This window comes from Ischnura elegans, chromosome 5 (genome assembly GCF_921293095.1).
Source record: "Ischnura elegans chromosome 5, ioIscEleg1.1, whole genome shotgun sequence".
Taxonomy (NCBI): domain Eukaryota; kingdom Metazoa; phylum Arthropoda; class Insecta; order Odonata; family Coenagrionidae; genus Ischnura; species Ischnura elegans.
In genome coordinates, this window is record NC_060250.1 from 4415412 (window position 1) to 4442260 (window position 26849).

Here is a 26849-nt window from a genome sequence, read left to right on the forward strand (position 1 = left end):
TTGGTACACTATTAATACAAGAGAGTCATTTTTTAAACGCTAAATGAATTGAATTTCATTGTGAAATTACCTGCTTCCTTAGGTTTTGGAGGGTGATATTTCCTCTTCTTTGGCTGATATCACTTACGATATCTCCACTTCAGGTAAGGAGTTGGTTTTTCCATAATCTGCTGTCCACAATCAATCTCGACACTGACCCGTCGAAAAACACAGGTGTATCTTGCTCTCGTAGCATGCTTGAACTCTCCAGCCTCCCGAAACAAAATATTTTTTCCTCCGAATATGACGCCCGACGTAGTGGAGCAGTGTGAGGGGAAGGAAGGCAAGGGATTGCGGGTGGGGGGGAGAGAGGGGAAGGAGAGAGACCGCCAAAGAGAGGGGAAGTGGAGGTGGGGGGATCCTTCTCTGGAAGACGACAGCGCCAGGTCCCCGCCAGCGCTGTGATAGACGTTGAGCCGTAGAAAGGCCAAAACATCCATCACGCTCAAGAACATAACGCGAATCTGGTTGCATGCACGCTCTACCGGTATATATATTTGAAATTATGAAAGACGCAGCCTTGACTCAAATGTTTGATCATCTCTGAGTCTCAATTTGGAGCGGAGTAATTCTCACGAGAAAAAGGCGATTTTTTTGGGAAGTTTACAATTTTTTTCTCCTAATTGGTTTTTACGTGTGCAACTGTGAAGACATACAAACCAAGGCTACATATATCCTATGTTTTTTAGTGGAAACAGTTCCTCGTTACATGCAAAAATGGCCCCCTAGCGACCTAAATGGTAGGTTGCTGCAACGGCACTTTTCTGGCGTGGTATCCAGTCCCCTTAATGCGGCATTTTGTTCGGCATTCGGCATACCAGGTTGTTATCAGCTATCAATCTACGAGCTATACTATAAGTCTCACTTGTCAGAGTTACTGACGAAGGGATATCTTCTCAGGATTTTTGTTTCTCCCTACTAACAATCCGAATTCATCTGCTCATCTGGCACTGCGATAGTTAGAAAAGAATGGGTATCTTTAGGGTAAAAATTTCATGGCGCAGTCATATGGTCACGCTTCGCCCTCTGCAGTATGCTCTGCGTACCCCCGTACGCGATAGCATCAGTTCCGAACTTCACCTCGTACGAGTGGTTTCCTACTTTCCAGGGTGGCTGGAATTCGAATCACCGAGTGTTTTCCATGTGGGTTTAATAAAGTCAGGGTTCATTTTCACTAGTTTAATTTTATTCGTTTTCGGACCATGGCCCCTCCGAAGAAACTATTGAGAACTGTAAGAGATGGACTGAAAATAATTGAACATGAAGAAAAGAATCCGGGCTAGATGCGCGTGAATATTGCGGAGCGCCTTGGGTTGTCCGCTAGCACATGACGGTAGGGGTGGGGGTAGAGTGAGCTACCTGGAGAAAACAAGTGGAGATATGAAGGCGAAGATCCAGGTGGGCGTGCCACTGACGATTAACGCAACATTGTTCACGCTTTACACACTACCTCAATTATATTAAAAATATATTCATTAGACAGGAACAATTCAAGTAATAGACTATTTTTGGCCTTCGTGATCCATCTCACAACCAGTCCCTGCGCCGGCGAATGTGGTTGTTTTAGGCACAACATGCACATTGCTCTCGTGAATACGTGTACTGGAAATGGTGTTTGATGGATAAGAATTTTTACATCAGACTGAAATCCGTAATAGCAGTGTAAATGCCGAGTGGAGAGCAAACATTGTTTTGTGAGGTGGCGTTTTCCTTCAGAATTTTGAAAGAGATATGGGTCGAATCAACAATATGACCTATGTGTCTTGATAAAGTACTACTATTCCTGTTATTATCTAAAATATTGTTTGAAACCTTTAATGAATATCTTCATTACTCGCCAAAATCCTGCGTTTCCAGGGACATAGACAACCTAGCAAAAAAATTAAGCATTCCCAGGTAAAAATATTTGGTCTGTAACTGAGCTGGAACAGGTCTGGAACACGGGTGGAGCTAAAGGTCTGTAGCTGGTCTGGAACTGGGAAGAAATTGAAACATTGCTCCAGACCAGTTTGGTCTGCAACTGGTCTGGACAACGGGTGGGTAAACTGGTCTGGACCCAGGTCTGTAACTGGTCTCTACTGCTCTGGAACTGGTCTGTTCTAAGGGGGACTGTGGTCTGGAACTAATCTGTTCTAGTGACTAGTTGGTTTATACTACTTAACCTGAGACTCAGGATAACTAAAAGATCAGTCAATCTCATTGATCTGACTGGTTCAGTTCAGCTAGTAAGGAAAAGGGAACAGCCTAAACAAATAAATCTGAGAAGCATACTGAAGGCATTTCTCAGCCAGCCAAATATGACAGAGATAAAGGCATACTGGATAGCAGTAATCTTTAATTGTTACAATAGCATTCTTACATAATCAATTTAATACATTGTAAATTTTGAAAAGCGACGATACATCTCTATGGATGTCTTCAGCAGTAAGGGGCAAGAAAGTTAAGTAATTCTTACTACAATCAAAAGCTCAGAGTTGATGTATCTCCAGATTATACCAGTATGAGTGCAAATGGAATTCAGAATTTAACAAATGTCAACCCGATCGTAAGATATTCATTGTACTCACACATGGCAACTGCATTTCAGCTGTGAACTCCCATCTAAGTTCTAAGTTGATAAAACATGTTAGCATATGACTTTTGACAAACCATCAATAACATATCCCCTGCAACGGGAAATTTTCGATTCGTATGGAGGTGGATGATTTTCATGCAATAAAATAAATCCATACAGGCAATTTAACATTTATTGATGTACTCAAAACATTCTCTAGTATTAGTAACACAGTTAACATGTATTGTAGTAGAGAAAACGTCTAGTGTCCATCGCCATCAATCCTGGAAAATGAGAATTGTAACATTTAATAACCAGCTAAGTAATAAGTACTTAAAGTAACTTAAAATTGTTCCACATATTCTCTAATATGGTTATTCAATTTCAAGAAAAAAACTTCATGCACGAATGAATTTATAGTGAGACTAATACTTTTATGCCATGAAAAACTGCTAACAATGTGGTTTCTAACGCGAGAACACTAACTTGAAATATTTCAACTTAATCGATCTGAATGAATTGTATTTTAAATACACAGGTTAAGCCAAATATCAACCTAAATTGTAATCACAGTGAGAACGTAGTAATAAATAATCTTATATAACTATTGGGTTGAAAGCAGTAGTTCATTAATTGCAGTAGTCCTAAAAATTGTTGATACTCAAGTTCGTTGATTTACTATCGATTGTAAAAATATATTTCCATGTACTTACATTGAAATAGTCAGCGCAGCAGAGATGGGTTGATGCTGACAAGGCATCTTCTTTAAATCTTTACGTGCTGCAAGGAGCCACTTTTTCCGCAAACCCGGTGAATAAAAACTTTATCTGGCGTTGATTGCATTGTGATAATATGCAATTGGCATGAAACAGTACTTTTTTCGATTCCTTTTTGGAGGTTTTCACTTTGAAAAACGTTATATTTTCCTCATCCACACGTTCTTAAACACACAGTTGCTTGTAAAATACTGTTTTAAGGCACAGATTAATCCACAAAGTCGGAAACTACTGTATTCTACGAGTGTAAACATGGTAAACATAATTCCAGTGCCAATGGCTGTTAGGTCACGTGGTGTAGAAGATGGCCGCCAGTTGTTTTGGCGCAAGTTTCAAAATACGATTTTTAATACGTTATATAATGGGAAAAAATTGTAACTCAAATTTTTAATTCGCAAAATATGTATTTACCGCAGTTACTACATTCTTTTACAGAGCTAAATTTCTCTGGAGCAGGTGCGCCTGCTCCAGAGAAATTTAAGAAGAGAAGCTCCCTCTGCTTCTTATAGGTGCGAGGTGTACCTTCACGAGGTACCTGGGGGACTTTCCAGATATTTTCCTCTTCAACAAATGCTTTAATTTTAATGGGTTACTGTATTGATGCATTACGTTCACCTTATTACCATTTTATACACGGTGTTCTGAATTGAGATCCATTTGCATTTGAGGGGGAGATTTTGCACTTAAGTATATTATTTTATGCTTCCATAGCCCAAATAAAGTGTGTAAGCGCTACTAGCTGGAAGATATTAAATTTTTCTTAAAATCAGCTCATTAACTGCACCCCTTCCCTACAGAAATGCAATTCAATTTTTTTAAAGATATAGGTATGATAGTATGTAACATGTAAGTGTAGATGTTTGGTGAGTGAAGGAGATCTAAGGAAAAGTAGTGCCATGGGTGGAAGTTGCGGGCAAAAAGTTTTGCCTGAAATTGGTAAATACATTGGAATTAGAATGAACCATTGCAAATTATTTTGACTGCTAACTACTTTGAAAAACCCTATTTGATATTTCAACTTTCATTGCTTGTGCAATCATTTAGAAGTAATATTTATTTTTACCTCGCATATTCATTTTTTACTATCTTACCAAGTTTGCTTAAATGCTTAAAGTTTGTATCATAAATTGAGACTAATATCAGAAGTACTTCTGATATTAGTCTCAATATTATGGTGCAGCCCTTTCTAATGCCATCCAAATAACGCAACTCTCCACAAGCCATGATTATGGGCAGATGGTTACCTTTGAACCCATGTGAAATTCATCTATGAAATAACAAATATAAAACTGTAACCCTTCTTGAAAAAAAATTAATGGACATTAGAAATTGACCACTCCATAGCCCAGGATTCCTAGTTCCATTAAGTATCAATGCCTGATATACATTATAGTAATTTCACTGTTACAAATAAATGTAAGAGCAATTGCAGATGACCAAATAAAATATCAGATCTCATGTCACATCAGAATCCAGACCAGTTGACTCACTTGGAATTTTTCCAGAATAGTTCCAGACCATGAGTTGAAACTCATAGAATATTTCAGCATAGTTACAGAATAGATCCAGACTAGATGCAGACCATCGAAAATTACAGTACAGTTACAGACCAGAATTCCAGACTAGTTGCAGACCATTTTCCTTTGCCTCTCTGAAATCCAGACCAGTCCAGTTCTGTTACAGACCAGTTACAGAACAAAATTTAGCCTTTCAGACCAGTTACAGACCAGATCCAGATTAGTTACAGACCAAATATTTTTACCTGGGTTGATCGTTTTTCCGCACTCATTTTATCATCGTATCCCCTATTGTCCCCTATTGGATTTCCAAAAAAGGAGGGTAGTCTTAGAATCGTGTTCGTATTAGATTTGGTGCTAATATGGTGTATGAAATTGTTTTTTGATTTATTACGTTCTATAAACAATTTTCATAAAATATTTTCCGTTAAATAAGGAAGAATCAATTTATTATATTCTATTAAAAATTTAAATAAAATATTTCCGTTAAATAAGAAAGATTGGGGTGGGGGAAATTCGGTTACTGTGCAGTAATAACAACGTGCCCAAAAAACAATCTCTCGGCGAGGAATTAAAAAAGGACCTCGGGTGTCCGGACGGAAGAAGGTCCGAAGGATATTTGGCGTCCAGGCAAGAGCGCGGTTGGGCTGATCCTTGAGTCGGCCCTGAATTTTGCAAACGATAGATCACGTCATAACAGATATCACTTTTCATTGCGGCATCAACATTCACGGCGTTTGTCGCATACGTTAATTTTCTGTTGATATATGGCCAGTGATTTTCTTATTGTTGGCTTATTAACGGACCGTGAATTTAGCGAAATTGAGACCGTGAAAACCTGAAAAAAAACGTGAAAACCTGAAAAATAACCGTGAAAACCTGGAAAAAGCTGTGAATTTCATTATTCAGGTAGAGTGGGAACCCTGTCTAAAGATGCTTCCTAACAAAATATTAATTATTATTATGCTTGATAAATCACTACGTGTTGTTTTAACATCTTTTTTTAATCATTTCCACCAGCATTACCTTCATTGATTTTTCTTATTTAGTGACGTGCGGTCTCACAGACCGCTAATCGAATTAAATTGCAAATTTAAAGAAATTAATAAAAGGACGGTTAGATTTTAAGAGTGGGATGTCCTTGTTGTGCAAAAATATGAAGCTAACGAGAGGTTTAAGTATTTTGAAAGATTTATTTTGAAAATATTCATATTTTTAGAAATGCAGCGGTCTCTCAGATCGCACGTCACCGGTTAAGGTTTAAGCTTTATTTTATATTTCATATAATACTCTTGGGTAAATAGCACATTTTATAATAATGAAGTTGATCATAGTTTATCTGGCTGAAGTAAAAATGTCCAAAGACAGGAGAATCTAAATGCCAGTATGAAGTTGGGAAAGATGTATCATGTCTATTAGACCAATCTTAGACCATTCTTTTTCATGTGTTTTACCTATGTACTCATCTCTAGAAGCCTTGTGCGTTATTTCAGTAGTTTCCTCTCTCTTCCAGTGTAATGAGCAAATAAGGCAAAATCTTATATAAATTTAATGATGTGGCTGATTCGTTGCCCATTTAGCTCTTGTAATTACATTTTTCATGCTGCCAAATGTGGCTCAAGTAATTCAGAATGGAGCCTGCAAGCCATGACGAGGGCTTTCCTTTATCCTGACTAGGTCCCAGTAATCCAATATATACTTCTTAAAATTTGTTTTGAATGTGCCATTTATCAGCTGTATGAAAATTTATTACAGGCTGGATTGTGAAAAAACTTGGCCATGAGAATACCATGTCTTTGGTATTGTTGGCATTTGGTGCTCGGATGATTCTCTACTCTCTGCTGACCAACCCATGGTATGTGTTGCCTATTGAGCTGCTCAATGGCCTTACATTTGGCCTTGCGTACGCCACCATGACGTCCTATGCTTCGGTGGTGACTCCATCGGGCACGGAAGCCACCATCCAAGGTTTGGTTGGCGCTGTATTCGAAGGAGTTGGTGAGTCTGAGTAAACGCTTGACAAATCATATCTTGTTTCATATTTTGTTGGCCTTTTGATCATTATCATTAGAAATTTACTGTAACATACTCTACCTTGGTTGACTACCATGCCTGTGATTAATATAGCTTTGCGATCTTAACCAAAGTCCTCCCCTTGTCCCATGCTGTGGCAGCATTTTTTATTTCTATGCTTAGGTAGAACCACCCCAACTTCATCCCTGTTTGCACTGATGGATCCAAGTGTACCTCTGCCTGTGCAGCATTCTCTCCTCTCGATGTCAGAGCGAAGTTGCATCAGCTGTGTAGTGTTTGCACAGTGGGGCTTTTTGCTCCTTAGATTGCTTTGGAAGTCCTAAGTGACGATGGTGGCTCCTATGTCGTATGCACTGGCTCCCTGAGTTCCCTACAACCCATTTCCAGCTTCTCACCCATGCACCCAATTATTCAGGGCATACACTTCAAGCTGCTGACCCTCATGAGAAAGGGAGTAAATATGTAGGTAATTGTTTCCTTCGGGTACGGGGACATGAGAGGATAGCCTGGAATGAGAAAGCAGATGCTTTGGCCAAGGAAGCTCTAAGTGATGAAGAGTCCCCCACGAGTTCCCTATAAGGATTATGGACCATTCCATTTGGCTTGTTGGAAACATTTCTCATTTTTATTAAGAAGCACTTTGTTTGACCTGCACCATTTAGACATGAGTATTAAGATTTGATGGGCAGCACTGCTAGCATCTAGAAAATGATCACCTATGTTCAGTGTGGATGTATCATCCGTTTATAATGTAACTTCACTGTTTGGTAGGTTATCATGGAAGTCATTAATGAAAATGATGAATAATAGATGTGCTAATATGGAGCCATGTGGTACATCACAGTTGGTTAAGATTTCATTTGATCTAAAAATACAAGCATTTGATTTGTGGTTTAGGTTTACTTGTACCAATTGTTTGGGATTTGAAAGATAAGGCATTGACATTGATACTAATTTTCATGAGTTTAGAATAAAGTTTATTGTGGTCTGTAGAAACAAATACTTTTGACAAGTCAATTTAACCTAATTTTACTTTTGAGCAATGGATTGCTTTAAAACAAACACACTCAAAAGTCATCCAAATTACCATCTTCTGTTCCAATTATTAACTGTGGTCTCTTTCCTGAGTCTGAGTGGAGGAAGTTTTTTCCTATCTTACAATTCAAGGAATCACTGTAACAACCCTACCCCATTCATTGAAGTCGTTTAAATTTGTATTTTTTTCTTTTATTATCGTATTTAATGGATTTTCAATGTACCTCCGAATGAGGACGTACGAGCAATATCTAGGTTTATATTTTCCCATTACTTGCTCACATGCCACCCCACTCATTGGGCCTGGATTTCGAAGATATGTGAATACTTCTATTAATACTAATGGTTTCAAGTATCTCTCATACCCAGACCTATGAGGAAGAAAGCTGTGACACTTTTTCTACATTATTTTTATATTTTCAGAAAATAGCATCGTCGTTCAAATCCTGAACATCACTCTTGTGTGAGTAAATTTTGGAATTTTCACGATCGGAAGCTCTGATTTCTGTTAACCATGCATCATTAGTTGCGTTATGATGCATGGCTTGATCATGGATCAAGGAAAGTAGTTTGCAAAGATGTATCTAACCCCCCCCACACATCATTCTAAAATAAATTTTCATACACCACCCCATGCAATTTCATCAAGTATAAGTTGTCCTGGAGGTAACTAATGTAGATAGGGGTCTGAGAACACGAATTACTTGTTTTATAATTTTTATAATCTGATAAACTAAATATTTAAACATTATTAGGCTCAGCAAAATTTACCAAACTTGTCCTGGTGTGATAATTACTTTAGTATGATGAATTGGAATTTTAAGTTAGTATGTAATATAATAATGGGATCTTATAAAAATATTTGATGTTGTTTGGTGTGTGAGTCAATGATTGAATTGGGTGCAAGCAGTTATTAGGTACTTGTGGATTCAATGGAAAATCACTTGCTTTGCCCTCACAGGTGTGTCGCTGGGCAGTTTGCTTGGTGGCATTGTGTTTGAGAAGTTTGGAGGGACGGTGACCTTCCGTTCCTTTGGCATTGCTGCCCTCTGTGCCTTTGTACTACATGGAGCTGTGAATTATTTCTTCTTAAAAGGCAACAGACCACACAATTCACCTGCATTCCAGAAACCTGGAGGTTTGTTTTGTTTTATATTATTCTTCTAGTCAATTCATTTATGAATAGTGTCTGTCTTACTAACCAAATTATTATTCTATTTGAAGTAATTATTTTAGTTACTGTGTGATCTTGGTAACCAACCCATTCACAATGGTGACATGGTCAGATTATGGGGAAAGCTGTATTACTGGCAATGTACTGAAAAAAATGCAATTTGCCGAAATATTTTTTAAATTGTATTAATTTAGGATTCAGCTGCTGTTTCACAAACTTTCTCCTCCTGACTGGTCGGCAATGAGTAATTGTTGATTTAACCGTGGCCTAGTGCTCAAAGAAAGATAATGATGGTCTCGCTGTCAGCAAGGGAAAGAAATGAATAAGGGAAAATGGCCTATGATTATTACTAATATTAATTTTATTTTATCAGAAATTATCGACAATCATTGACTTTTGAATCATCACCAAGAAATAAGATAGGTAAAGAGGTGGAATTGGAAGGCAAAGGACATAGTGTAAGAATGAAAAATTTAAAAAAGTAAACTTAATTTTTACATTTTGTCTTAATTGAGTTTTAGTTTATCAGTAAAGTGTCAGTATTTTGTTGCTTTTTTATGCAATTACCTCTTCTAATATTCTTTCACTATTTTAATTGTAAGAATGGCCATTTATGTTTTATCTTCCTCCCACTTAACCCTTCAATGGCTGGCATATCCCATAGTCTAATGAATCAGGAATACATACATAATATCTGCAATTTTGGATTTTATGAATCATATTGCTAGAGCACAAGGCAAAGCTCTCCTTCGGCAGGGAAGAGGACAGTGAGGAGGAAGGGAGCTGAAGCCCCTCACTGACCAACTGCATCTTGCTGGGGAATTGGTGCCTAAACATCTGTGCTATGCCGAGACTTTGTCCCTGCCTCAAGGAGCTTATCACGCTTGGACGTGATACTCAGGATGGAGAGAGCCATCCATAAACTTTGGAAGAGGAGGCCGACAAAATCCATAATGAAACATTAAGTGCCATGAAAATCTAGCCTCAGAATGAAGACGGATGAATACCTGCAGAAATTATTGTCACTTCTTGTAAACAGTTCAACCTATTGGTCCATCCCCCTACAGATGTACTAGTAAGGAAGCACTAATTAATAGGAGCATCCCCAAGACTGGGAATAGCTGGACCCTCTTGACACAGGTGCCCATCCCTCCAGGCATGTATGTATGGCCTACTCAAAATCCTCAAGAAAGGCATCTCACAGAGACCAATTGTGAGTGGTACTGGGTCTCAAGCCTGCATTGTGTCACTTGACCAATTTCCTTTCGCCCTTCATGGGATCATCCAAGCACCATGAGAAAAACTCCAGGCATTTGGTTCGAGCACTGAATGAAATCAGACTTGAAGAGACATTATTATTGACATTTTTGATGCTGTATCCTAATTAACTGGGGTTCTGGTTGGAGAAATGATTAGGCTTGTGAAGACATGATTTGGTCAGAAGACAGTCATTCTTTGCATCACAAGCTCAAATTCACGAACATATTTCCTGTCCAATGGGCAATAAGCGCAGACCAAAGGACTCCGCATGGGATCACTGCTGTCACCAGTACATGTATCCAGCATTTTTATGAAAGAGATTGATGAGTCTCACCAAAACTTGACAATTTTTTAAATTGAAGAAAATGGGATAATTCTGTGCTTTGTTTTCCAGCAATTTTTTTTGTTACATACATGTTCATATAGTTCTGTTACTGTATGCCATCGTAATCATTAGGCTTTTCTGCTGATTTTATATTTGACTTTCGTATAGCATTAGTTTTTCATGTGATCTTGTACCTCAAAGCACATATCACAGCATACTTTGCTTATTTCATAGGAATTTGAAATTCCTATTTTCCAAGCATAGAGTAAAAGCATAATATGTACTTATTCTTGTGCGTTAGCTATCACTATTGTGATTAACTGAATGTGCTTTTGTGGCATTATATCAAGTATTGTAGTAAAGAGTAAATTGTGGATTTGAGGTGATGTGTGTTACTAATGAAAATCAATATCCCTGTTTGTCTATTCTCTTATTTGTGGTGGCAATTCTCTCTTCAAAGGTAGCCCTTTGGAATTTGGAATATGTTATGGAAATCACGTGCATACATAATTCATGGATTTATTGGATAGTTCACTTTTATGTACTTAAACCACTATTTTTAGTAAAAGTAAAAGTGAAGTATCCAAGAAACCTTATATGTAATGGAATACCACTTACAAGGGAGACCACATACCTTGCTCCACCTTTTTCAATGCTGTATTTTTTATGGCCTTCGGAATGGTGAATACATCTCTGAACTAGTAGTGGTTCTGTTGAATGGGCCTTAGTTTGGCTATAATTAATTAATTTTCACACAGTATTTTTCACAAGCCGTATATAATTTCAAAATTTCCCACTATTCAGCAGACGGGTCAGGTGGTGGTGGTAGTGGTAGCGTACGTGATTCACACCCAGGGGGCTAGGGTTCAGTGCTTCCTCATGGCAGTTTATTTTGTTGTCTTCATTGTGATCATACGGCATCAAGTTATTCATTTATTTTAATTGCAGCAAGCTTAGAGATGAGACAATTTTTTTATCATCATAATGGCGTTTAGGCATTTAAGCAGTGTCATTTCAAACACGGAGATACGACTACCCTAGCAAGGGTTGGTGTGCGCTAAAATATTAACTTTTTCTTTCTTATGCTGATTAACTTCCACCTTAAAAATGAAAACCACTCTTGTGAGAGCACATACCATTAAAGGATCGCGGCAAGCAACAATATGCCTACAGGCATAATTAATAAGAGAACAAAATGAATATAAAATGCCATATTTCTCGAACACTTGTAATTCACTTGACTCCAATGGGAGTTTACTTACACAGTACCTACGTGCTACAAGAACCATTCTGAAATACAATTTCAATTAACAAATAGGATGAAATAGAATTTGATAACCCTGGACTGGGTGCGCTGGCATATAAAATACGTCAATCTTCGAAAACCAAGGATTTCATCATTGTACGTACATTCTGAGCTAGAATGCTCTCGTGTATTCCTACAATGTACTTTGACTGTCTATATTGCGAGTTCCCAAAGTTCAAGGTATTGTAGCTAATTTTTTTTGGATCAGAAAGAGGAACCCATTGCCTGTGACGTATAAATTACGCCGTGCGACTGGCCGTGTACCATTGGTACCTTTATATCTGTATCAGCTGTAAATGTACAAGGTTGAACTAATTTCTACAAATAAAGATTAATTTTAACAAAAATCGAGTGTTATCATATATGCACATATCATGGGCAAAGTATGCCATTTGCCTGGTCATGTAAAAAAAGCAGTCGTGCCCGCTAGAGGATTAAAAGCGACAATTACGCCAAATGTGTCTTGTGCTCGCCTCTTCCCAAAATATTCCGTTGCCCTTCCAATATAATAACAAGAGGCCCACCAACAAATGTCATTTCTTCGAAAAAAAAACCACTGTTATAGCCTCTAAGTTGATCTTTCGGTATGTTTTTTGAGGAGAGTAGCAAGTGTAGCCTTCATTTCTCCGCGATTGAAATGTCACTGCTTAAATACCTAAATGCCATTATTATGACAAAAAAATTGTCTCATCTCTATGCTTGCTGCAATTAAAATAAATGAATAACTTGACGCCATATGATCACAATGAAGACAACAAAATAAACTGCCATGAGGAAGCACTGAACCCTAGCCCCCTGGGTGTGAATCACGTACGCTACCACTACCACCACCACCTGACACGACTGCTGAATAGTGGGAAATTTTGAAATTATATACGGCTTGTGAAAAATACTGTGTGAAAATTAATTAATTACAGCCAAACTAAGGCCCATTCAACAGAACCACTACTAGTTCAGAGATGTATTCACCATTCTGAAGGCCATAAAAAATACGGCATTGAAAAAGGCGGAGCAAGGTACGTGGTCTCCCCTTGTTAGTTAAGAATGAGTTAGTGAATTTTGTTCAAAGAAGATATCGTGGAATGGCATTTACTCATATTAAATATCTTAGAACGGCTAATGTAATCGTAAACTAACATCAGTATGAAATAGCAACACAAGTGGTATTCAGTATATTCTTTGTTGTGATTGGAGACTTGTGCGAACTTAGGTGAGTGGTGGATGAAGTACTGCTTCATATCTGGTATCCTTGTATTTATTAATTTGTCACATCACTTCTTTGGCAGTTAATTTTCCAGTCTTGGTGTAAAAAAATGTTCAAAATTTTAACACTTGGATTTGTTGCATCTTTGTTTGTGGTTATGTGGTGGCATAGGTGTGAGGAAATAGGCATTACCTGTCCTTTTAACATCAAATTCACTTAACTGTGCTTTGTGCCCGTATGTTTTACCCCAAACAAATATTTGTCATTAACTCAGTGGCTTGGTTTCCTTCACTCACCTCTCCTCACTCCCAAGCATGATTAGTCCATTACAAGTTTATCACTCCGTAATGAGTGGTCAGGGTGACTGATTATGAGCACTTATTGTCCCATGCATTGTTTCTGTGGCTTGCGGCGGTGGTGGCTGGCAGGGACTGGCGAGAATGGAGATGCTGTGCAGGATCACTTGTAAACACACCTGACCTCCTCTTCTGTTTGCAGGGGACCTCTCCCATACCCTACTCCAAGGTATTACTTTCTCTGCCTCTCTCTTTCTCTGTGTTTGTCTCTGTTCTGTGTCTGTTTTTTAACCTCTCATACCTTCTACTACTCTCACATTTGGTTTAACAACTGACTATATTTTTATGTGCATTGGTTTAGTTCTAATGATGTGCAGCAATTTAGAATTGTTGTGAAATAATATATAACTGAAACTTCCTGTTGGTAAATGTGGGAATTTTCTTCTGTCCTTCTTTTCAGTATTTTCAGAAAGGAATTTGGTCTTCATTAAATATTTGTATATGTATCACTATGTATGTATTACACCTTCACGGCACTAATGAATCTCCCCTCTTCGGTTCCCACTGTGGTTGGATCAAGGGTAATGCATTGCGTGACCCACTGGTGGCTCATGCCTGAGCTCATCTTATAGCCCCTGCTCTTTTTATAGACCTCCAAACTCCAAAGTCGATATTATGTACCAACTAGAAAATCAAACATCCGCATTTACTCAGAGAGACAGTAAAAGTGTAATAGTAATCGGGGGAGATTTTAATCTTCCATCCATAAACTGGGATACTTACTCTGTAAAATCAAATTCAAGGAGTAGAGAATTCAGCGAGATCTTACTCAACGTACTTGCAAATCACTCTCTCGCCCAAGTAGTTGACAAGTGATAGGAAATAAGATATTAGACCTTTTAGCAGTAAGCCATCCTAAGTTGATAAAACAAGTCGATATTATTGACGGTATAAGTGATCACAGAGTAATCTTTGCAACGTTAAAAATTGATGTAGTGTCAGCCGTAAAACAAAAATGCAATATTTACTTATTTGATGAATGCAACTTCACTAAATTTGGCGAGATGCTTAATGACTCCTACAAAAAATTCGTAGTTACATCAAAGGACCAAAGCACAGATGTAACATGGACACATTTCTTAGAAATTCTGCGACAAGGAATCAACGAACATATTCCGCAAAGACTGATATGTGATATTAAGGAACCACGCTGGTACAATAACGATGTCAGAAGGGAACTTGGGAAACAGAGAAAACTATACAACGTGTACAGAAAGTCCATTACGTAAGTAATAAATCGAAGGAACTTGAAGCTAAAGAAATTAACGCTGCACAATGCTCAATAACCAAGAAATCAATGCAAACTGCAATGCGAAAGTTTAAGAGAAAAGTTCTCAGTGAATTACTCGAAGGAAATGCGAAATCCTTTTGGTCGTACGCGAGAGAGCTTCAGGGAAAACATTTAACCGTAGATTTGTTATTTGATGAAGATGGTAAACTTGTCACCCAAAATATTGACAAAGCAACAATTTAAATTCCCACTTCGAAAGTGTATGCACTAATGACAATACTCAATTTAATTTAGACATCTCATATACTGAGGAATCGATGGAAGAAATATCTATACAACGTGATGGGATAACTAAAAAACCACAATTGATTAAGAATAGTAAATCTCCGGGTCTGGTGGGAATACCCACGCTTGTCCTCAACTCAAGGAGTTAGCTCCACAGACCTTACTTAGAGATACTATTCAAGAAGTCACTCTCCAAAGGAAAGTTACTGCTAGACTGGAAAATTGCAAGCAAACCAATATTCAAAAAGGGAAACAGACATGACCCAGGCAACTGCCGTGCAATTTCATTAACATCGATTATAGACAAGATACTTGAGCATATCGTCGTTAGCAATATCATGACTTTTTTGGACAGATGTAACGTCCTCCATGACTGTCAGCACGGATTCTGAAAATGTAGATCATGCGAAACACAGCTCGTGCTCTTTCTTCACAACGTTCTAAAATCTGGTGAATCGAAAAGACAAGTTGACGCACTATTTCTAGATTTTAAGAAAGCTTTCAACACGGTACCTTACAACAAACTTTTATACAAATTACAGTCATGCGGATTAAATGAAACCGTTGTAAACTCGATCCACGACTTTCTCAGAGATCGTAAATAAAAAGTAGTTCTTGAGGGAATTAGCTCTGATGTTGTAAAAGTTACATCAGGTGTTCCACAAGGAAGCGTAATCGGCCCCCTGTTGTTCATTATATACATTATTAATCTCTGCTCCTGCATTAGCAGTAAAATACATTTATTTGCTGACAACGCTGTCATCTATCCCGAAATTAGTGATCACTATGACTATGAAATACTATCATCGGAATTAGACAACGTTCATTTGTGGAGCCAAGAGTGGGGACTCGAACATAATCTGAGAAAATGCATGACTGTACATTTCTTGCGGAATTCATCCAACTATAACCATGTTTATGCAGTGGATGGTATTAACATAAAGGCAACAGACGAAGTGAAGTACCTGGGAGTTATGATAACCTCGAACTTCACGTGGGGAACACATGTAACGAATATTTGCGGCACAACCCTGGAGAAATTAGGATTCGTCAAGCGTACTGTGGGAAGATTTTCGGATGAGAAAGTAAAGGAAAGGTGCTATTATGCTCTCGTCCGACCGCACCTTGAATATGCAGCGAGTGTATGGGATCCGGTGAAGAAAGACTTAATCTGCGAACTGAATAAAATACAAAGGAAGGCTGCGCGTTTTGTCAAAAACTGCTACGGACGTACAGACAGTGTTACGCAGATGTTAAGCGAATTAGGCTGGGAGCCGTTGGAGACTCGGAGGCTGCGTGCTTGGCTTAGATTGCTTGAACAATTGAGAATGGATATCTTTAACCCTTTTAGTGCTATCCTTCTTCCCGGGATGCAGTTGAAAAATGTAAAGGAGGGTATTTTAATAAAATGTAGCAACTAGGAAAAATAAACATTATATAGTTAATTTTTTAGATATCTTTAAGCTGTTTTAATTTAATTAATGAGATTAAATTGGACAATAATCACAACATTTTTATACATTTACTCATATATAAGTTTTTTTATTTCAATGTCCTCAAATTTAACAGCAGTAACGTAAAAGCCGATATATTGGCGCGCTACACTTTTCAGCCGAGCGGTAAAAGCCGATATATCGGCGCGCCGCCCTAAAAGGGTTAAGAGCGACACGGAGAACATAATATTGGAGCCACACTATATTTCCAGGGCGGTTAGAAGCAATAGATAAAGAGAGATATTTTGTCGATCGGATAGATATGGGAATTCGTTTTTCCCCCAAAACATAAAGCACTTTAATAAATGCTAGTTGTAATTTTGTTTGAGAATTTGCTTATTATGTGTAAACGGCTGGTGTCCTAACACCCCCTGCCACACGCCTTTTAGGCCATGGCTTGTGGGCCATCATGTAGATGACGCCTGGAGGTGGCACCGCCCTCGGTGGCCTCTTCCTAATAGGAAAGACGGAGGGGAGGAGCATGTGCATTGCACTTGTGGGCACCTCTTCCTACATTGCCTCAAGAATATGGCACAGGCCCACTGCCAGAGTCTCAGTGCTGCCAATAATTCCTGGGCTGTAAACACATGGCAGTGTCAGGGTGGGAGCAGCACCCAGGTGGCACCAGTCCCATATTTTTCAACTACAGTCGTCAAACTCTATTCTGATGTGATATCAGGGAGTGGGGTTGGGTGACACTCTAAATGGATGCATTTCACGCATAACAGCATGCATCTTTCAAATCATAAGTATGTAGTTGGCTAAGCTATTCTAAGCCATTTCACGTGACACCACGCAGTCTGGGAAGAGTGTGACTCAGTGGTGGTTCGTGCTCCGCCTCTGTGTTGAACGACTTACGTCCTGGTGGCGTGATGGTGGGTCATACTTTACTTCTGCTCGAAGCACATTAGGTAGTTTCATATAGACACTCCAAGTTATATGCCAACTTCTCATTCTGCAAAATGGGAAGCCCCACAAAATGAACGGATATATGTATTGAGTTAGACCCATTGTGTTGGAGAGAAGCCGTTTGTGGCCCATTAGTGAGTGGTCATACCCCAGCAAACATGTTAAATCATGTAAGTAAAGAAAACTTTGTTATTCCACATAAATGTCATCGTCTAGATGTGTGGAATTGCTAAGTTTTCTTTACTTTCATTATGTTTAGTAGATTCCATAAAATCACACCCTAAACAACGCATAAAGCATGTTTAACACTAGAATGACCGGGGTGAGCCGCATACCTATAATGACCGCCAGCGGACTATTGATTGTTCGCCCTTTTCTTGCTCTCTTTCATTCATTTTCCCTTCATATTTTTACCTAACGAGTGTAGAAGTGTTCTGATTATGTTTTACGGTTAGATTTAGTATTAGGAAAAAAATTGAACTTTGCAAAAAAATATTAAGTGCTCCTAAAAATATTTTTTGTGTATTAAAAATGTGTCTCACTTGCAAAGTTAATAAATAGTAATATGTCATGTGCTTTAAAACACAGTAGCATTTCAAAACACGTTATTTGCTGTAATTTTCTTGGTTAAAGACATACAACAGAAAAAAAAATCAAAAAAGGCAGCATTAAAATGAAGCGCTACAAATTCGGTCTCAAGATATATATGTATTCTTTAATCTCTTAGCACGTTCGCAAATTTTTGAAAATTCAATAACAAGGATCCTGGGCATGTTCAGGGCCCATAATTAGAGGCAAAGATTATCGGTGAATAAAAACTGTGAATTTCGTCATAAAAATCTGTCAATTTCGGTTTAAAATTTCGTCACAAAAAATACAGTTTCGTCATAAAAATTCACTCTTCATAAATATGTATTCCTTTTTTATCCCCAGAATAATAATTTAACAATCAAAATGTTTATTTCCGTATTAAATATATTTTTAACCTTTTCGCGCCGAGCTCCTTCGTGGGAAGTTGCTTTTGGCTCTACGAAGGGTTTTAGATTTTCTTTTTCGCCCCGTACGGAGTTTTTTCACGGCTTGGGACTGTGCAGGTAGTCGCTTCCTCCCCTTAATGACCTTTCCTAGCGGGGTCCCGGACTCTTTCCGCGGCAACTGAGCAAATATAATCCTCGACCCTTTTCCCCGAAGGCAGCCCATCCCGGTGTACTTTTGCGGTCAGTTTATTATTGCCAGTGCAATTTTAATTTTTTAAATTGTTACTGTTGCATTAAATGTCAGTTCATTAATGTATTCCTTTCATTTTGCAATGCCTGTAGAACTTTTAAACGAAGTTCTACGGTTATTTTTAGGGTTTTCAGCAAAACGGCACTATATCATAGCCAAATGAGCTTTTCCGAGAAGAGTGAGGTTATCATCTTCCACGTACACATTTCAGTAGGAGAATACTTACACCAATGAGAGTACTTACAATATGAGAGTAATTACCTGGGTAGAGCAGTTCTTATTCCTGCAATGGTATGGAATGCTTCTCACAACATGTGTCTACGTAAAACATTCCCTATTGGTACATTAAATTTACGAATTTTTAGGATATTCATTTATCAGTATTTATAGCGAAATTCGTTTACAATACCTTTGTATTCAAAGGTTGATAAGAGGTTATTAAAAATAGCCGCTGTAATTTTAGCTCACGACAAAGAACTGAGAGAATCAAATTTTATTACATTACGAGGGCTTTTTTTCATAGAAGTTAAATCGGATATCCTATCGAATTTCACCGCAAATGTACATCTAGAATGTAGCTAACAAAATAACGCATATTTTTTAGATGTAAATCATTACAATATCGCTCCTACAAACTTGCTAGTAAGTTATAAAAATAACAATTAAACATCTAACCTTAGCGTCTCCAAAAATTGTTCTAGGTGATGATCAACTCCGTTAATATGAACGCTAGAATTCCGTTTAAAATTTGGAACCAATCAGCAGAACATACAGAATGTTATTACTCGAATTGATTTTCAAAAAATGCAACATTTACGTTTTTAGTTATTCCACCTTATAAACAAATAAGTGACCATGAGCACCTTCCTTGAGTGGGACACTGAGAGCCGGAATGGGCCGAGGTAATCCCCACACGGACAATAGGAAAGGGTCGGACCTCTCGCGCCGAGGGACCCTAATGGTGGTTGGGACCCACTTGGCATGCTTGACCGCGAAACCGTGAAAACACGGCCTTTGGCCTTTTGCTTCGAAAAATTCAAGCCGTGAAAAGCCGGCCTTCCTTCTTTAGCATCAGAAAATTCAGGTCGTGAAATCACACCCTGCGTAGGGAAGAGGTTAACGGTAAAAACCTTGATAAAGAAGGGTCAAAGCAAATGCTAAAGGAATAAGTTAAGCATTTGTTAGATACACATACCATAAGAACTCTTTGCTATGTATATACATATTTCAACCTCATAATGCTAAAGAAATGTGGGAGTTGTACAGACGGGGAATATTTTTTATTGGTCTAAATTTCACTGTCTCATTGGCCTGCATGATGTAAAAAACGTTTAGTTTTCACTTAACACATTGATAACAAAAGTCTTTAAGGTCTTACACAAAAATATAATATCATCAAAACTCGCTAATATGTATTTATCTACTAATAGGTTCCTTCTATCCATAAATTTTTTTTGGAATATGCCATCTGAAATTATTCACACTCTGGAACTTAAAATTGGCTGAATCCTTCTTTTACTGGAATTGAGATCCATTGGTCAAACTTGACTTTAATTCTGCATTTTTTGGAATTTCAGTGGTTCTTTTATTTATATTTCCATGCATGAAAAAACCTCTTTCCGCATCTACATTTGCCACAGGTATCCACAGGGTTTTCAGACTATTTTCTACAAAATGGGGAAAATCATTTCTAAGGGTAAGGATAAGTGAAAGTACTGAAAATTCTTTTCCTTCTTCCTGAACTGATGTAACAGAATCCTTCAAAGCAGAATAGCCAAGAAGTTCTTGAGTTTCTGTTAATGATAATATGAGGACATTAGCAACAATTGTGATTAAGTCCTTCACATCAGTTATCAATATACACCTTGTGTTGAATAATCTTCCCATGGCTGTGTTAATGTTCCTCCCTGGGTCACTGTATACAAGGAATGTCAACTTGATTTTAGTCTTTAAACCTATTTGCTTCAGGACCTCACACATGGAAAGTTGCACAGATTTTTTGAGACTATTAAGAGAAGATTCATTTTCTTTTCCAAACTGTGCATTGCTGACTAGGGTAAAGGAATTCAATAAATTAAGGTTGAGTCGGTTCTTAAATTTTTTCGATTCTCGATAGATACCGGTCTGGTTCTCCCCCTCTGGTTCTCGATACTCAGTTCCGAGGATGAACTCTAATTATCTGAATTAATGGCAAATTTAAATGAACAACCACAAGAAGTGAATGGAAATAATTTCACGAAAGATGTTAATCAGCAGGAAAGCTCTGTAAAAAAATGTCTCCATAATTTCATTTTCCAAGTAAAAAAGTTAAATAACACATTGTTAAGAATACACGATCGACCAATATGTCTGATTACATTGTCTGGCTGAATCCTTCTTTTACTGGAATTGAGATCCATTGGTCAAACTTGACTTTAATTCTGCATTTTTTGGAATTTCAGTGGTTCTTTTATTTATATTTCCATACATGGCAGCCACTGGTTCTTTCTCCAGGTTTTTTGTTGTAACTTGTAAGCCAGTTAAAATACATTCTGTGATGTAGCTAGCTTAAATTGTTGCTTTATTTGACAACTTATTTGCATGCTTCACTGTCACAGTTCTTAATAACCTCAACAACAAACTGCTCAACATGCCGGTACAACGACACTGAATAAACTGAGCGGCCATGAATTAACGCAAAATTGTAATGCGGTGTTGCATTCTGCAGGATAACCACCCTTTTCCACGCCTTCCATAGGTTTATCGAATTATGAATAGGCTCTCGAAATGCATTTTGCTCCTATGTCGAAGAATTACTGTATATATAAATTAGTGATGGGTCGATTCCAAAATTTTATCGATTCCGATCCCGATTCCGATTCTGCCGATACCGATTCCATTGATTCTGATGCCATAGGCTCCAAGTAAAATATCACTTAATTCCAGGCAACAAGAAAACCACTTTAAAAAATATTACTCTGTGAAAGAGTCAGTTGACAAAGCATCTTTCATATCATCACTATGTAATTAAAATATAATGGCTAAATTTCAAAACAGAACATACCTGAAAAGTGGTGTTACATGATAGGTATTACTTTAGAATATCGGCACTCATAATATGTAGACCATATCTATGTATCCAAACTACAAGGGAGAGCCCTGAGTACAGAAATTTTCATAGCTGTAATAAAGATTACATACTACGTATATGAATCATGAAATATTTTTCCTTTCAAATTCTCAAGCAGGAAAACCAATTATTCTACATGCTCAGCCAGCAGGTTTTGACGTCTCCATGTTACAGTATTGTACATGTTACATGTATGCCTGCAAATTGCCTTTTGCTACACACTTGTGTGATTGGGCAAGTACTTTACTACCAAAATTGCAAGATTTCGTAGACTTTGGAATTTTTATAAAAAATTATATCAACGATTTTTTTGGATCTTGAATCCTCATGGAATTCAAGTGGACGAAGCGAACGAACTATAGAACTAAACTTCAGTTTTGTAGAGCCAAAAAAATTCTATACTTCTCACATCATTTAATCAACCTTAAAATCTCTTGCTTTTTTTAAGTTCAAGAAATAAACTAAACACTACGAATGAATATCACATCGGACGGACGCAGTAATAAAAAAGGCTATAAGAGCCTTGTGGTGTGAAAACCCTTCCGCGCGACTCACCTCGGCGAAGGTGGAAAGGGAAAAAGTATCGATTGTTGCCTTTCACGGAAACAGTTCATTTTTCTCTCTCTTAAGCATGCTGACTCAATCTCTTCACTTTACTTCAATACCCGAGGCATATTCCTTATGCGTGGGATGGTTCCGAAAAATATCCAATCCTTAGTATTTTCACTCGAGTAATGCGCTAAATGTTCTAGTCGATCTATACATAATCCTTTTTAACATCCTCAGTTTAGTGTTTTAAGTGAATGAAGACGATTATCCATGCTTTAAATGACGATTTTCCAGACTAATGTTTTAAAAAGCTTGAAAAATCGGCCTCAGTTACCGAGCCTTAGAGTTCCGCGGCGTGTAGCTCAGCCTTGACGCGCGATTGAAAAATCACTCTTATTTCCTTCGTCGCACACTTTTTTTCCAAGATTTCTAATTAGTACTCTTTATAAATCTCTACTTTATATTGTGGTTCAAATTTTCCGAATTATATTTTTCGTAAATGAAAGGTAATATCTACTTTATATCAAATTTCACGTGAAAAACGGGTCGGCCATTTTGCGTCGTAAAACCAGACAGATGAGAGCCAAAATCTTCAAAAGTCATTGAAAGTATAGGCTAAGCACCAGATCAAAGGAATATTGTGTTTTTTACTCCATAAAACTCATGCCAACGCAAAACCACTTGGATAAATTCAAAGATTTTTTGAGGATAAACGATATCTCGCGTGGCATTGAAAAATTGGTCATGTTTGGGCCTCTGTATCTCACTAAAGGTTCGTATTTATGTAAAATGGTCATATCTGTACATGGTAATGATTTATGAGTATTTACGCTAAGTTTCAAGTCTCTATCCCCAAAAAGGTCATTTTGGATTTTTATTCCAGCTTGTTCCGATTTCGGACCAGTGTGCGCCGGGTAGGAAGACGGTCGGCCGCCGCGGCTGGCGTAAAGGTATTCGGCGCCCACGTCGACAACTATACAGCAAGCTGAAACTACCAGGCCAAGGCATTAGAATGACTTATCAGCTTTTAAAACTGCGTTATTACATGAGTTTCATGATAGCGCTTCCTGTCGGCAGATTCCTGGACCTTCTAGCCTCGAAAGCTCTGTAGCCTTAACTACTCGACTCGATATTCGTAATGCTACTCGAAACGCTCGAGTCGAGTACCAACTACTCGATCGACTTGAATTTTTGAGTACTCGCACATCCCTTGGGGTGCGGTCCTTTGAACGCTACCAATGCTTCGGAGCGCCACCAAGCGGTCCGTTATTCGCTACGGAGCGCTACAGGTTAGGCTGTGACGTCACGGCAAACGTCATAGGGGGCCTTCACAGGGCGCGTTCCTAAATTCACTGGCAGTACTGCCAGTGCTGCCAAACCGTTCCGAAATCAACTGGCAGTACGGTGCAGTAACGGATGACGTCAGTCGTTTGATGACGTTCCCTACGATGGACTCTACTGCGGCTACTGCAAGCCGAGAGCAGCAGTAGCGGCAGTAAGCAGACGATTGGCGGTAAAATTTTAACTTGGTGGTGTGTTTTCGTATAGTCATTGCGCGCGCGAGAAGATGCAAGTTATAATAAATGCCTGAGTTATCTCTTCACTGCCACTAACGAATAAGTGGAAAGGGTAATAAAATGTTTTATGCATGTATAATATCTACTTCTAGTGACTGAAAAGCTCGAATATCTGCTTTTTAAAAGTAGGGTTCGTGAAGTGTTCAGCAACCGATAAAGATGATTTTTTGGGGGCTGATGGTAAATCAGGCTGCTTTGCCGTCTTCTCTTTGAATTATTGGTCCAGTCAAAGTTAAATGTATTCCATCGTTTCTGGATACATTCTATTTACTCTGGAAAATAGAAATATAACGATGTTGTTTTACTTCTGACGAAGATAATTCAGGTCTTAAATTACTCCTAGTAATCTTTAAAGCCTAATGGAATATGATTTTTGTGAAAAAGTGTTAAAACGACAGTAAATCGTGACTCTATTTGGCATTGTTCTAGCTGACAATTCCTAAAAAATTGCCCGAGAATGAAAGTGCTATACTCTCGAGAAAAGCCTCTTGCCGTGGGCAGGAGCAGCGGCAGTAAGCAGACGGAAGCCGATGTTCACCTGTTTTTGGAACACAACAATCGCCTTGTAAAATACATACAATAAAAATAGTACGCTATACGTAGTATAGTACGCTATACGTAGTATAGTACGCTATACGTAGTATAGTACGCTATACGTAGTATAGTACGCAAGAAATACAATGGACATAATTCAGAATATATTCAAGTAAACTGAGAAAAATAACTTCCACTCATAAATATATATTGGATGTGAAAATGGCCAGTGTTGTGCGCGAATGAATTTCTGTATACTTAAATGAAATATTTGGTTTGCTAATTTCGTGTGATTAACCGATGGTGTATTGAATAATGTCTCGTTAACTCCAGTTGTAGATAAGAAGTAATCCCTGAAAACTTCAACGCAAGAAACTATAATTAAAATTACGTTTTCCACGCATGTATGTGTATCATGTGTTACAGAAGTGTATGCATAAACTTTCTTGATTTCTATCATCAATGCGATGCAACTTTCTTGTTCTATGCCATACCGTTTAATGTGTAAGCATATTCTAGGTAGTGGCACACGCAATTTTAACTGTATGTTGGAAATTCGTCTCCCTTGGCATTCTTCTACCCTACAACTGTACCCATGTTTTCGTCTGCTTGAGTTTTAGCATACTCGCTTATTTTCCGTCAGTGCATGAAGTACGAAATATAATGTGTAGTAAAGCGTATATTGCCTTTAAATTGTCTTTAATCATGAATATTGAGGGACAGCTAATTAAATCCTGCATCGGTTTCTTGTAAATTGTTCTTGATAATGTTTACGCACTGAAAACCTAACAATGGAAGGCATTTTTCAACCTGAGATTGAAGTACTTTTAATTTTAAAGGTCTTACGTGACTCTCCTCGATTGCATTGGATATTTAAAAATATTTCTTTAACGCTGCAATATATCAATTTCGAAGTTTCATGCTTACAACTTATATATTGAATTTACTTTGAAAGTGGCATTTGCACGATTCATTATTTCCCGCAGAATTATCACGGCAGCTACTGTTGACCATTCCGAAATCACTGCCTTGCCTACAGTGGCAGTACTGTTTTCCGTTCCGTTTTGCAGCAGCAGTAGCAGTACTGCCAGTGAATTACGGAACGCGCCCACAGTTCGGCGTTGTGTTGACGCCGCGGCTAGCGAGCCAATCAGAGCCCGTCTTTGAGAATTGATGACGTCACGTCTCCAGCTCGCTGCGTCGTCGCAGAAAAACTGAACATGTTCAATTTTCTCTGCGTCAAGGCGGCAGTACGCCGACGATTTCGAATTGGTGTTTGTTTATGGGTATACAAATATGCAAGATTAGCTCTAATGGGAGTGGCAAATGCTATTTATTTCATTATTTACTATAATTTTGAAGTGTTCAGCGTAGATATTTCGCATCTTTCCTAAACATAAGACAAATGTTAACCCTAAATTACATTACAATCACTGAGGAGCATAAATTAGCGTAACACATACCCGTAAATGGTATCAAAAGCTAAATACAGCGTGAGAGATGCTTGTTGGTGACTAAGGTCGTTTAAATTCCATTTTATATCCAATAATTGTGCCCTCATGATCTACTCAGTTAAAGCTATTTAGATAACATGACTAGGACAATCTGTTTGAACAACAGTTATCATGAATAAATATTCCTGATAACATTCCACGTTACTCATGTTCATTTAGTGTATGTAATTAGCTATTTTTCGAATATTCCGAGTTAGGAAATAAAATTTAAAGGTCATAATAATGCATAGGCAAGGGCCATCACTACATGCATTATTATCGACTTTATGGTCGCCATATTAACTTCAAATGCTATTTATAGTTAAGAAGAACATTTTAAGAAACGAAATTGGGTAAACATGCAGAAAACAACATATTTATTGTGCGTTTGGTTCGAAATCATAAGATGATTTGCTCACAGGCCGATTTTTAGGAGCCGACGCTTTTTGCCTTTCATTTGTTTTCGCAACGCAGAGCTGTGAAGGGCTCCAACTTGCTGCGATGAGTTAGCTCCGCCCCCAAGTACGCAACGCCGAGCTATGAAGGCACCCATACACCCGTTTCCCGCCTCGCTCCGGACTAGCTCCAGCCGCTCCCCTGAAAACTTGGGTCAGCGGAGGAGCGAGTCAGTTTTTGGCGCAAATTCGAAGGGAATGCACTGAGGCAATGGAGAGTTTACTCACGTTGCAGATGATGGACGCTGAATGTGGACGCCTTTCTCCTATAAAAGTGACTACGAAGTAACGGAGTAGACGCACTTGGTAAATAGATATAAATTTAATTGTGATTTAAATAAATATATAGCAAGAACTAACTATCAGCAAACATTCTCGTATCTCCCCCAAAATGAACTCTAATGTCT

At 38.1% G+C, this 26849-nt stretch overlaps 1 protein-coding gene and 1 long non-coding RNA gene across 5 annotated transcripts in view; one reads left to right on the plus strand and one right to left on the minus strand.

The window, feature by feature from the left end:
- Positions 1 to 26849, plus strand: part of LOC124158442 (major facilitator superfamily domain-containing protein 6) — a 137668-nt gene that overhangs the window by 86873 nt on the left and 23946 nt on the right. For 3 of the 4 annotated variants that reach the window (XR_006864791.1, XR_006864790.1, XM_046533528.1), the window contains exons 9-10: positions 6642 to 6884; positions 8917 to 9093. Coding sequence is in view for 1 of the 4 variants with exons in the window: in XM_046533528.1 (XP_046389484.1) it covers positions 6642 to 6884; positions 8917 to 9093 (420 nt within the window). In the remaining 3 variants the exon portion in view is untranslated. Of the gene's footprint in view, positions 1 to 6641; positions 6885 to 8916; positions 9094 to 13652; positions 13750 to 26849 lie in introns of all 4 variants that reach the window. The other variant, XR_006864792.1, reaches the window with a different exon arrangement.
- LOC124158446 lies at positions 2769 to 3635 on the minus strand. The gene is made up of 2 exons (XR_006864793.1): positions 3307 to 3635; positions 2769 to 2877 (listed from the first exon to the last, which is right to left on the minus strand). It is a non-coding gene; the product is annotated as an uncharacterized LOC124158446 (long non-coding RNA).